At 41.2% G+C, this 13,061-nt stretch overlaps 1 protein-coding gene and 1 long non-coding RNA gene across 3 annotated transcripts; one reads left to right on the top strand and one right to left on the bottom strand.

The window, feature by feature from the left end:
* Positions 1-340: 340 nt before the first annotated feature.
* On the bottom strand, positions 341-12,946 carry LOC121610175. 2 transcript variants are annotated; one of them, XR_006007032.1, is made up of 4 exons: positions 12,901-12,946; positions 12,760-12,813; positions 12,290-12,387; positions 341-2,566 (listed from the first exon to the last, which is right to left on the bottom strand). It is a non-coding gene; the product is annotated as an uncharacterized LOC121610175 (long non-coding RNA). The 2 variants fall into 2 exon arrangements; XR_006007031.1 differs by lacking the exon at positions 12,901-12,946 and having other exon boundaries at positions 12,760-12,896.
* Positions 5,369-12,115, top strand: si:dkey-79d12.5 (maternal B9.15 protein). The gene is made up of 5 exons (XM_041942152.1): positions 5,369-5,516; positions 9,222-9,399; positions 9,516-9,653; positions 9,889-10,195; positions 10,885-12,115. Exons 2-5 carry the CDS (start codon positions 9,227-9,229, stop codon positions 11,095-11,097), a joined length of 831 nt encoding a protein of 276 aa, XP_041798086.1. The 5' UTR covers positions 5,369-5,516; positions 9,222-9,226; the 3' UTR covers positions 11,098-12,115.
* Positions 12,947-13,061: the final 115 nt, after the last annotated feature.

Raw genomic sequence — 13,061 nt, 5'->3', positions numbered from 1 at the left:
TGCTGATCTTTAAACACTCGGGAATAGTCTCACCTTTGCTGAATGTTTTTGCTTAATGAGACAGTTTTGAATGAGGTGATGAGGAAATAATGCTGAGGCAGGTGAACCAGATTAATTCTGTGCTCCACGTCCCTCCCACTGAAGCTACTGTCTCTCATGATTGCACCACACAAGCTTTATGTACATATTTACCTCACGCTTATTTCATTCACGCTGTCTGATTTTCTGTGTGTGTACGACCTGCTGTGGAATAGAAATCTTCGCCAGAGCCAGATGAGTTCAGATAATTAGCCCCAGGATTCGTAAATACAATAAGTAGTAACCGTCGTCAGAGTTCCATGTAAAATGAAATTTATTAGTGTCTGTCTTCGCCAACAAGTGATATCGTCACTGCAGCAGATATGAAACACACTCCCACACTCCTCGGTACAAGACACCGTTGTATTCAAGGGCACACTCACAGCATCAAACAGGTCTGAGCCTGTTACCATCATAGACTTCACGTTACAAAAAAACCCCAGAGAATATTAAAAAAATATGTAATTATGGTGATAGTAAATGTAATCGCTCAATATTGATTATGAATGAATAGACACTGTTTGGACATGTGTTCAGTATTTCCCACACTTCCCTCTATGATAGATTATTGTCATACGATTCTCACTTTGCTCTGTATTTCAGGGGAAACATACCCACTGACGCTTTGATGAACACAAGTAAGGTTTAATTTGCAACAAAAAAATACTGCTTCAAGGAGAAATCCATTTCACAACATGGAAACACTGTTGTCACATAACTCTTGGTGATGTATCATGCACCTCTGGGTCCATAGTATTTGTCTGGAAGAGCTCCACATTTTGAAAATTAGGCTTATTGGTGCTCTTGTTGAGAGTTCAAGAGAAGCTCCATACCACTATCATGTCTGTGCAGTTGCTATGACGCTAGAGCCAGGTGGTTAGCTTGGCTTAGCATAAAGACTGCATTAGATAGCTTGTGTGGCTCTGTCCAAACTTACACACCGCATGTGTCGCATGTTGTAAGTATTTCCTTGCTGGGTGCAGTGACTTCCTGCAGTCTCGAGAGAAGTCAGCTGTTTGCCAAGAGAAAGCTACAAGTCTTAACTCCCCTCTACATTTCTTTTTCTGTACAAATTAAACTAAACAATACATGTTGTTCTCGTGTTGGACAAATCTTTTGTCTGCTAGTGGTGGGATGCATTTACAATAAATGTCTGATTTTCACCAGAAATATGAAGACACTGTTTAGGATCTTGTTTCATATGTTTCTGATGATGGAAAAAAATCATTTTGAAGTCTTCCTGAAGGACTTCCTCCTCTTGGGTTCACAAAGCAGCATACTGCAGCTGTCAGGAGTCATGTGATGAGCAGGAGTTGTCATGCATCAACTTGTACTGCAGCAGTCAGTGACTCATGATGTGTGACAGTTAAAAAGGCTTTCAACAGGATGCCATAGCCAGCAAACAAACATACCAATTACATGAATGCTTTTTCCAACCACCGTGAACTGAAAGGGAATGATCAGAATAATGATCAACGTCACCTGAGCTCTTTGGCTGTGCATTGGCACTGCTGTAATGTAAAATCATAAAACGCCTCAACAGCTGTGTTTTTCCACTTTGCTTATGTTTGAAAGCAGGAAGATAAAACTAGTCAGTATGCGGATACAGTAAAAGCTTTATTTTACAAACCATGTCCCTGCACCTGCTCCAGCTCATTTGTTTTGTTTTTTGGTCTATTAAATTAGAGCTAGACTGACAAACTGATATCGAGTATGTGTTAGCTGTCAGGTCAGTGAGACACTGCAGTACAGAAATGTACAGAGACACATTCAAGATCACTTAGAAACAGTGTTGCTGTTACATAGTTTGTCCACTAGAGAGGATTGACACATTTCTTTTTAGATACTAAAATGCCCTACTCAGTACACACGGTCAAAAATGTTTAGGTTATGTGTGCATCTATCATTATTGTACATTTAGAACTCTCAAATATCAACACTGTCTCATAACTCCAGTATCTGGTTGTTTTATTTGATTTTATGTCTGGCCTTCATAAGGACCAAGCTTGTACTGTACTGTAACATACGGTGAATGCAACTTACACTTCCTGTTTGAAAATGTCTTATATGTTGCTTTAATTCACAATAAGTGAAACTGATGCAAGCTATTTATTTATTTACTTTTATGAGTAACAAGGAAAAAAAAAGAAAGGAATAAACCAGCTGAGCAAGAGCCTCAGTCTGTGTATTAAAAGCAGAAACAGCAGCCGAGAGTTGTTCTGAGCCAGCCAGACAAGCCTCAGTTTCCACTCTCACTCTTCATTTTGGCTTCTTCCTGGCTGACGGTCAGGTCGTCCTGCTCCGTGCTGATTAGAGGAGAGGTGAAGGAGGTGACGAAACAACAGAGTCTGGTTCTCTGGTGGGCTCTTCACAATCCTCCTGACAATTCAGGACTGAAGCCGGAGGGTTCAGAGGAGGTGGAGGAAATGACACCATAGCAGAGTCTGGCTGTGGGCTGGGTGTAGGCTGGTGTACTGGCTCAACCTGGCTGCAGCGATGACAGAAGGTTCAGCGTAAGGGTGGTGATAGCAGCATGATCAGGATATCTCCACGATCAAAGTGGAGGACAAATATCTGAGGACGTCATTTAAAAGCCCCAGCAGATTAAAAAACATTGTAAGTACATCTATTACATTACACCAATAGCAAAATTATCTCTGAATGTACACCAACAAACAAACCAAGGCCCAGTGCCTCCACCTGTTCATCAGATGAAACAACATATGCACAGTGATGGCTTTGATTTGCTACCTCTTTCTTTATGAAGAGTAAATAAGGGTGCTTGGAGCGAGTTGTGTCAGGACATTTATTCTGAAAAACAGCTTCAATAAGGACAAAATAGTTTATTTTCTCTAAGACAACAAATCATTGTACAGGGATGGAAATAATAAGAGAAATCATAAAACGGGGGAAAATCAGCCAGCTGACAGTAATATGCTGCTGAATAAAAAAGAAGGGCAAATACTATTCAAGGTAAACCTTTGGCCAAACTAACTGTATCTGACTTCAGATCAGTTAGAAGATTATTTCCTGCATATTCATGAGTGATGCTCTCAAAGAAATCTTTCCTGTTTGCAGCATTACTGTTTTGCAGCTATACATAGTAGCCTAACCAAGATTTTATATATTTGTGTTCAAAACAGCGCCCAAAAAAGCACTTGCTCACCTGTGAGTTGTGTTTTATACAAATGTTGGCCTACAGTTGTGATCAGTATTGTTTCTCAGTAATCATGATGCTTCTCTTTATATCCATTCATGTTTTCCTTCTCTAACAGACGCAGCTGCCATCCAAACCTTATTCCATCTCGCTCATCCACTCCATTGGCTCGACCAACAGGGAGAGGGTGAAAGTGTCATGGCTGCTGTGGGACGAGGACTCCCCGAGGCTGGAGGAGGTCCGTCAGTAAGAGCTATGAGCACAATTCTTCAGACTAAAAAGGTCATTTACGTCCTGATATAATACAGATACTCCTGTAAAACATCTAAAAGAGCTGAAAACACATTCTCTCATAACTACAAAATGCACAAAATACAAAAATACAATGCAAATATAAAAAGGCCTTCAATCATAGTAGCTGCTGCTTGGGAACAATCCATCCTTCTCACCTGGCTCATGTACCCAGTGCCTGTGTGTAGACTGTTGTACACTATCACTGTGACTTCTAGTGGCTGGAAAGTAGGATGATTAGCGGGAGAAAGACATACACTGTGGAGTAAAATCATTATTTTATCATTAATGTAAAAGCCCTGAAAAGAGGGTACACAAGGTTCCTGAGATCACGTGTATGATGACTGAAGGGAGGAGGCAGGTGTCCCGTAAAGTAGCTCAACAAATCTCCGCTCCCCCTGCTGGAGCCTTCTGGTAACTACTACGGATCTGACCACTGCTGGTTTTAGAATAACATTTTCAACACAAAACATAAGAAAACACAAAAGCTGTGTACTCCCACTGCTGCAGCTGACAGTGACCATTTTAATTCTGAACTATAACATGAAAAGTCTCATGTATCACAATGTGAAGGTTTCTGTATGAGGCCATTAAATGTTACTATGTTGCTTGCTGTGACTTGCTGATAATGCATATTATTCCACCCTCCTTGCTTGAGCACTTTTACTCTTGTAAAGTTGTGAATGCAGGATTTTAACTTGTAACAGAGTAAAATTACCTTGTGGTATTACTACTTTCACTGACGTAAAAGATAAGGTAGTTAGCGCTGATGCTGCTAAATGCAAAATTATGATAATGTGTAGTGTAAGTAATGACTCAATTCTATGCATGACTCCTTGTACTCGTTTCCATTTTCTGTCTCTGCAGTTCCAGTTCTAATGTTGCATTTTTTTCATCTTTTGTTTTGTTTTTCTTCTTCTTTGTTTTGTGAACATTTGGTTGAGAATGTAATGCGAAGGTTGTTTATGACAGATTAAACCAAACCAGTGAAAGTTGTTTTTCTACCAGTGATTAAATGTAAATAAGTACATGCACTGAAGTGTTGCAGTTAGTGTTACAGTTTTGAGTGTCCGAGTATTTTCCATTCTGCTACTTTACACTTCTACTTCAGCCCAATTTTGAGGAGAATATTGTATGTTTTACTCCACTACTTTTATTTGACAGCTGTATTATTATTCTGATTGATTTTATTATGATAAATAAAAACAGATTAAAATGCTGCTTATGTGTTAATGCATCAGTAACAGTAATTACACAGTACACAGCATAATATGACAGATAAGGGCCATTCTGCCGTGTGAACACTTTTTATTTTGACACTTACAGCACTTCTTGCTGATAATACCAACAGACTTTTGCTTATGTAAGTTGGTTGAAACAGAGTAGCTTCACATTGTGGTTTTACCACTTTGAGTGAAGGATATTTTTCCCAACCTGGCAACCAAAAAGGTGTCATTATTAGCTAAAAGTCTACAAGGTTATAAGTCATTAATAAATTATTTACCAACCATTAATTAAGGAATTAGTTACAACATGCAACTCCTCGGTAAAGAAGGAATGGTCAGAAAGTGTATCTAGAACAATGAGTTATCTGGACAAAAATAACCTATTAGACAGTTACAGTTGTGAATAAACGTCAAATGTCATCACAGCATAGTAAAATTATTATTGTGACCTGCAGGGACGAACGTACTGTAACAGCGTGAAATCCCTCAGTCAGCTGTTTACCTCGGCTGCCCATATTTGGTCCGTGCGGGGTGTCGCTCGCGCGGGCCGCAGCCAGTCAGCGCCTGCTCACGGCGCTGAGTAAAGGAAGTGAGTCACCCTGACGGTAATGTTACGTCTCTGCTACCGCGGCACAGCGAGGGGCGCAGAGAACAAGGAAGCAACATGTGCCGACCATAATAACTGCAACACATCAGCACGGACAGGCACGAGACGAGACGCGAGGAGCTCGAGGACACCCGTCGAACGCGAGACGCTTTTTATTGTGAGTACCGGACTATGTGAGTTTAATGTGGCGGCTTACAGCGGATAACGCATTTTGTTGTAGGTGTAACTTATTGTTTAATTTGTGTTTTTCAGCATACATTGTTACAATTTGTTGTCCGTTATTATTCTTGCTTCTTTGCTTCGCTCTGTTTATTTTTAATGATTTTTTTGTTTGTTTGTTTGTTTGGTTGGTTCATTAAGTGGGTGTTTGATCCAAAACTTATTTTAACTACGCCGCTTCTATGAGTTTTTTTTAACTTATAGGCCATAATGACGCAAAAGTACCTTTATAAGTTAGGCTGAGTAGGTCGTCATCACATATCTGTACCGAAAGTACACCGTAGGTCTGTTTCTACTCAATACCACTCAGGGGGTTTCCGCGCTGTCAGAAAACCCTAATACGTTATTTCCAGCATGTAGCGCGAAGTTTCCTTTAACACAGCAGAAAGGCTAGAGACCAAAGGGTCGAGAGTAAATTCAGTTGTCGTGTCATCCTTTGTGCTTTCTCTTTTTGCTTGTAATAAACATCAACCAGCAGCCACGGAAACAAACACGTGTCCCCACCTTGAGCCACACACACACACACACACACACAGAGAGAGAGAGAGAGAGAGAGAGAGGGAGAGAGTTGTGTATTTACTCCTTTGTTTGCGAGCAGACGCGGAAACAAGTTTCGTTATGACCCAAAGTAAATACCGACGAAACCAGACAAAGGACCCCAGGTGGGTCTCCACCTGCACGTGTCTGCCGATCACATCAAACAACCCCTGCTCAGACCTGTTAACACTGACTGCGATGTGGCAGGCTGCCTGGCCTACTTTGGGTGGCACGGATAAAGTTATGGTACACTTAACGCACGTTGGGCACATCTAGCAGCTGTTCAGTGGCACACAAAAGGCAGGATCCAGCCAGTCCTCCAGCATCTGAACACAGTGTCACAGTTTGTATGCGCTGTGGGGGGCGATTCTGTGGCTGCAAGTTGTTGTCTTCCCATGTGAAGACAAAACAGTATCAGCGGGGTCTGTGATAATGGCAGGAGGACACTGTTAAGTAAATAGACAGTAAACATGATGTGAGACGCCAGCTCTGCTCACCGTGGCTGGGAACCTTTTCAGAGCAACACTGAACCTCTGATTAGATCAGAGAAATGACACGCAGAGGTGAAGAAATCAGAGAAAACAAACAGCGTCAGTGATGTGATTCTCTGTAAATTTCGCTGGTATCTATAAACGTGTATCATTAGGTCGGCGTGACGCAAGACCGATGAAAACATGACTCATCTTGGCTGGCTTTAACAGACCACGCTGTACTCAATCAGTAGTGGTTCGTGGAGTGTTGTCACAGGGCCAAAAGTCATGATAATCAGAATAAATTGTTTTAACACTGTTACATGTTGTACTGTGAAAATCACTCACCTCCAAAACAGCAGCTTTCTTAAGGGCAAAGAGAAACAGTGCTGTTTTGGATTTGTGTGGTTTGTTTTAGACAATCCCGCTGGTTTTTAAATGGTTTATTCGTTCAAAGTAGGAAAATCCATCCTTCAGTTTAGAGTTGAAGCTATTAGTCACTTAATTGATTACCCAATAGACAGACATCGAATCAGCTACACAATCTTGATCATCAATTAATCCAATTTTTTTTAACTGTAAACACCAAAAGAAAAAATGTGTTCCAGCTTCTTATCATGAATGTTTACTGTATTTCTTTATCCTCCATATTAAACAATATCTTTGTTTTGTTTTTTTTGCTGCACTAAGCTGTTTAACTTGGGTATAAATTACCATTGTGTAGGACTTGGGAGGCATCTTTTAGCAGAAATGGAATATAATATTCAGAAGTATGTTTTTATGAGTGTATAATTACCTGTAACTAGGAATCATTTTGTTTTCGTTACCATACAATAAGCTTTTTATGTCTACACTGGGAGCGGGTCCTCTTCCACAGAGTACGCCATGTTGCCCCGCCATGTTTCTACGGTAGCCCAGATCAGACAAACCAAACGCTGCTTTTAGAGCACACCTGTTGCGTTTTTTTTCTCAAGTTTCGTGGCCACTGTAGGTTCTCCTACATGCTTGGACAGGGAGGACGAGGCCAGGGTTAATCAGTTGGTTGAAATCTGCTACCTCACCACTTGATGCCACTGAATCCTACACACTGGTCCTTTAAGACATGATAAAGGCCATTTTCACTGTTGACAAACATTTTATGTCAAATGGTTAATCAGTTAATAGAAGAATAGAAGATAATGGTCAATGATGAAAATCATCAGTAGTTGCAGCCCCACTTCAGCTAGTCTGAGAAACTCAAGCATTAAACTACTCAAATATTAATATTAATTGATGATATCACAATGGACAGAGGACAACATTTGAAGCCAAATTTGCATTTCATCCCTGATTTAAATCACTGGAGTCTGAATTGTGTTAACTTATTTTCATGACTCCGTCACAAAACGATTCTGCTTTAAGACGTAAACACTGAATATTACAGATTGAGAGGGAAAAAGGCATTAAGACATCTACAAGAAGCTGTGAGTTAAAACACCTCATCTGTTTTGGATTCCTGAGGCCTCTTTAACGCGGTATTTGGAGGGATTCGAGTACGTTCCTCACAGTCATAGCAGAAATCTGAAACTGCAAAAAGACCAGAAAAACCTGCATTTGTGTGTGTGTGTGAAAAAGATTTCTAACCTTTCGCTGGTGCAGACTGTTGGAATTAGCATTTAGTTGCCTGAGCGATGGTTGTATAACTGAGGAAGCAACAACAACAACCTGGAGAGTATGTGTAATTTGGTTCTGTTTACCTCGCAGACTAATAACTGACAGGAATATCAAAGCTGCTGCTTGAACATCTAAACATAAGACTGATAAACACACGAACGTTCTAATAGTTCGAGGAGTGGAAAAACATATTTGTGAGGGATTTAAAGTTCGTACTACTCTTGCTTGTTGTGTCACAGGCTCACGGCTCTTAAAGTGGAGGCTGTGGCTATGTCCTACTGGGGCAAATAATAATTTTCTCTCACAACACATCACACAGGCAGAAGCAACAGTGGCGTGTTCCAAGCCACAATAACAAATGACGGTCTGCACCTCAAGTTCAAGGCACGACTTTCTCGTCAGGGTCGTCAGCAGGATGTTAACGTGCTGAGCGTGAGCCAGTTTGGCTGCAACATTTTCAATTGCCTTGGCCTTTGTCGAGCGCACTCCCTGCTCTGGTCAGGCTGACATTGGCACCCAACCCAAACAAACAGACATGCTATCAGTGGATAAACAGCACAGTGAGCTCATTGGATTTGCATTTCAGAATGCTTGCATGTCAACACGGCAGCGCTAGTTTGCATCTTGTTTGCCTGAATACAAACTCTAGCCTTTTATCAACACGGAGCCGTGGCCGTAGCTGTAAAATGCTGGCCACTCTTCACACAGGTGATAGAAAGAGAAGGCTCAGGGGCGACTGCACGGGGAAGTGCTGTTATCGCTGCAACTGAAGTTCCTACTGCCCCACACGTCACTGGAGGGAAGTCACAGTCTGTCACCAAAAACCAAATCATGCCACTTTGGTCTGAAAAATGAAAATGAAAAAATGTGAACGTGACAGATGCGTACAGAGCCTCATACTCATACTCACATACGCAGAAACACCGAGGTGAATTTGTGGACGGCCTCAACTGATTTTTGTCTTTTGTCGTCTGTTTCTGCAGAAACCATGAAGAGAGAGGTGAAGGCTGGGGTCAACTTCCTCAAACGCCTGGCTTTGGCACGTGGCAAGCTTGATGAAACCAAAGCAGAACTGTTTTCTGAGAAGCTACAGAAACTTTTATGTGATAAATATGATGAGCACTGGTACCCTGACTGCCCCAGCAAAGGCCAGGCATACAGGTAATTACTAATATGGAAAATGTACACAATTATTTCTGAATGGCTCTTCAAGGATCATATAATTTTTTTCCCTATTGTCCGCCAAGATCCACATAACTTTAACGCTTATTCCACAGATGTATCCGGATAAATAACGGAGATCTCTGTGATGAAATGGTCCTGAAGGCATGTGAGGAGAGTGAGTTCACACCCAGCGAGCTAGGCCTTCCGCCTGAGATCACTCTGTGGATCGACCCACTGGAGGTGTGTGCAAGGTGAGTCACCGGCTGGTCTGCTGAGGCAGAGACAAAGAATGACACAGACAGACAAGCTCTAACAACAAAGAGCCATTTCTCAGGCTAGTCAGGAATTATGAGGGAGTTTTAAGCCATGATGCATTGAAATGATGTGAAATGATGAATAACAACACGTGGGAAGTGAAAAATAGGAATATGGGTGACCGTTAAATTAGAAAAGTGTGGTTTAAAATAATCCACTCCCTCTTCACAGGGCTGGGGAGAACAGCAGGCCCTTTACAATAGCCTGTTTCAAAGAGGAAGACGAGGAGAGCGCGAAGGGAGAACAGGATGGCTCCTCGGTGGACTCGAACCTGGACACGTCAGATTACCACTCTGCTACCTCTTCGGAGTGTGGATCCACTGCGTCAAGCGACACAGAGGAGGAGGCAAAAGAGAGCGAGAAGGACGTCGGCAAGAAGGAAGAGGCAGAAGGCGACACCTACACCATAGTAATGGTGCCCAGGATTCGGAAGCGGCACGGAGAAGGACCAAATAAGGTCAAATACGTTAGAAATATGGTAATTATTTTTCCCCTTTCTTTTAGAACCACCCGTTGGTGTCTCACAATTAAATGATAAGGCTGGTGTTATTCTAGACCGTCAAGAAATCCCATGGAAAAACCAAAGCGAAAAAGAAAAGCTACACAGACACTACTTATTGTTCTGTGCCATAGAGCTTCATTGTTGTACAAAAACTATTAAAAACATATTAATGAGCTATGCTGATGCACAGGATGACATGGTCCTTCAGTCCCACATACACGAGCCTCCTGCTGTAAATTCTCACTAACATCAAATGTGTATTAATCCACAGCTGGAAATAGTTCCCAACAAATACACCAATTACTAAATTGCTAAAAACTACAGTTCCTGGTTGTTTTGGGAAATCACCTAGCCTTTTAAAAAAAATGACATTTAATATTTGTGACTAGCTTTTAAAGATGTTTTTAATAGGGAAAAATGGGTTTGTGACACATACAGTGTAGGGTAGCCTGAAAAGCAATGAGAGACGGACTCAGGGATTGTTGGTTTTGGTCTTTTCATGAGATTTGTTGATAACGTGATGACATTTCAGTATTGCATGTTCTAGAAAGGAAAGTACCATTGATTCCTTCCATTTGGACAAAGGTTGTTGACAGACATGCTGGAAACTCTCCACCACCCCCTTCTAATCTCTTGTACACCTTACAATCTGTCTTTCTGTTCAGATCCCTGCTAGCCTTCAGTACTTCTACCACCCTACACCAGTTTGGCCTCAGTACAAGAAGGGAGCTCCAGTGTTTCTAAACACAGTGTGCGTGCCTCCGGCACCACCCCCTCGGCCCCAGCAGGTATTTGGCTACTACATCTTGCCGCAGCCGTCTCCGCAGTTCATTCTGCCTCAGGCCACACTGCAGCCATGGGGAGCAGTGAAGGGTTAGACCGTCCAGGAAGTGTGGGGTGAAGGGGGATAAAGCCTTCCATGCTTCCTTCAGCTGAGCCATGTTGTGTCAGGTGTCTCAGATCAGCTAAACTTGGGCCAAACAAGAACATCTTTTACTGTATTGCTGAAAGTTATTTTTTTACAACCTCTAGTAATTCCTCTTTCCTTTTCATTTCTGGTTTCTTGTACTCAGCACAGAGATACCACTGAATGAACTGAGTGAAAACTGTTTTTTAAATCTGTCACTTCTGCACTGCTAATTGTTTCACGTACTGTACACATGAAGAATGACTTCAGTCACTGGGTGCTAGGACTAACTCAGGAACTTGCAGCAATATCCTTAATGCCAAATAATTGTCTTTTCAGCTGTCAGTGATTTGTTATTATCCCTTTGTCACTTCTCTCACAAATATGGTCCACAGTTAATCAATGTGATTCAGAGTCTTTTTAATCTGTTGTAGCTAGAGTAACAATATCTGTATATTAAGAAGAATATTTTTACTAAACCGCTTGTAAATAATACACATCTTAGATACCAAGACTGACACACACTTTCTAACCTCACTGTCTTATTGTTGTAATTTATTTGGCCACCACTGGGTGGCACTCAACTCACACATAATGCAATTGTATATATATTTTTTTATTAACAGTGTCTGCTGTATTTTGCAAATCTAACACAAAACATGGTTTTAAATAGTTAGTAAAATGTATGTTCCATATTTAGGTGTATCTGTTTTGTGACCTGCTTAAAGCTGTGGGCTTTTTTTTAAAGACTTTTAATGTGAATAACTTGCTATGAAAATCTGCTACAGCTACATAAATCCTGGATACACGTTCACTCACTGATCCTTGTATGTACTGTGATTATTTAACTGTATTGATGCATATTTATTTAATGTCCATGCAGCTCTGAAACTCACTTGTGTGCTTTGAGCAGTTTTGCTTTCACTTTCTGCATGAACTGTTTACCTTCTTACTGCAGCCGATTAAATCAATTCATATCTATATTATAAGTTATGTCCTATTTTTTTTCTTTCTGTAATCAACACATTTGAGTGGTGCTGTGTATAAGCGTTGTCTGTGTACTCTCTCATAAAACAATTTTCACTTGACCTAGAAAGACACCTGTCAGTCTGAACACTGCGTTTAGTCACCCTGTCACTCAGAGGACCATTACAGGTCATTACCTTCAGCAGGAGCAGCAGGATGCTGCAGCGGAAGGACTCCTGCGTGTTGGGTGCGTCATTTAGCCCAAGGTCATGACGCTGTTCCTCCTTAAACAGGCCTAGTAAAGCGGGCGAGGGGAGAGTTTGTGTCACTTTGTGTTTGGCCTATGGAGGATTTGCAGGAAACGAGAGGACATCTTGGCAACTTAGCTGATTAAAATACATTAGAGAGCAGTTCAGCTAGATAAGATTAATCCAAGAGAAAATGGCAACACAGGCCACGAATGGAAAGAGCGCCGTACGTAATAAAAGTCGGCATATTTATTATTCTAAAAAGTCAAAAGGTTAGAGATTAATACCTGAAAAAATCCTATTTAAACATGAACATGAGAATGAAGGCCAGGACAGATGTGAGTCGTTGCCAATGTTAGCAAACCATGGCCAATAATGTTTGGAATAGACTGCGACAAGTGAAGGATGAAGGTACTCACCACAAGATGTCCCTCTGTAGAACTTTGGCGCTCATCGCTGTTAGCAGTGATTTTCTAAAAAACATTTAACACGAGATTCCTGGTATTTTACTTTTTTTAGCTAGGGTTGCCTTATATATATTCAGAGAGAAAGCAGGTTACCATGGCTTATTATCCCCTCATGATTAAAATGTAAAACAGGAAAAAAATCTAAAAAAAAAAAAAAAAAAAAAGTTTCGTGACCACACACACACACACACACACACACACACACACACACACACACACACACTGCAGGGCAGCACACAAAGACTTCAATTGAG

The sequence above is a fragment of the Chelmon rostratus genome, chromosome 8 (assembly GCF_017976325.1).
Source record: "Chelmon rostratus isolate fCheRos1 chromosome 8, fCheRos1.pri, whole genome shotgun sequence".
NCBI lineage: Eukaryota > Metazoa > Chordata > Actinopteri > Chaetodontiformes > Chaetodontidae > Chelmon > Chelmon rostratus.
This window is presented reverse-complemented; position numbering and strand designations above follow the sequence as displayed.

Excerpts from the sequence above, each read along its gene's own strand:
- si:dkey-79d12.5 (XM_041942152.1), top strand. The coding sequence starts at position 9,227 with ATGAAGAGAGAGGTGAAGGCTGGGGTCAACTTCCTCAAACGCCTGGCT. Across the intron at positions 9,654-9,888 it reads CCACTGGAGGTGTGTGCAAG|GGCTGGGGAGAACAGCAGGC; the intron begins GTGAGTCACCGG and ends CCCTCTTCACAG. Across the intron at positions 10,196-10,884 it reads TCAAATACGTTAGAAATATG|ATCCCTGCTAGCCTTCAGTA; the intron begins GTAATTATTTTT and ends CTTTCTGTTCAG.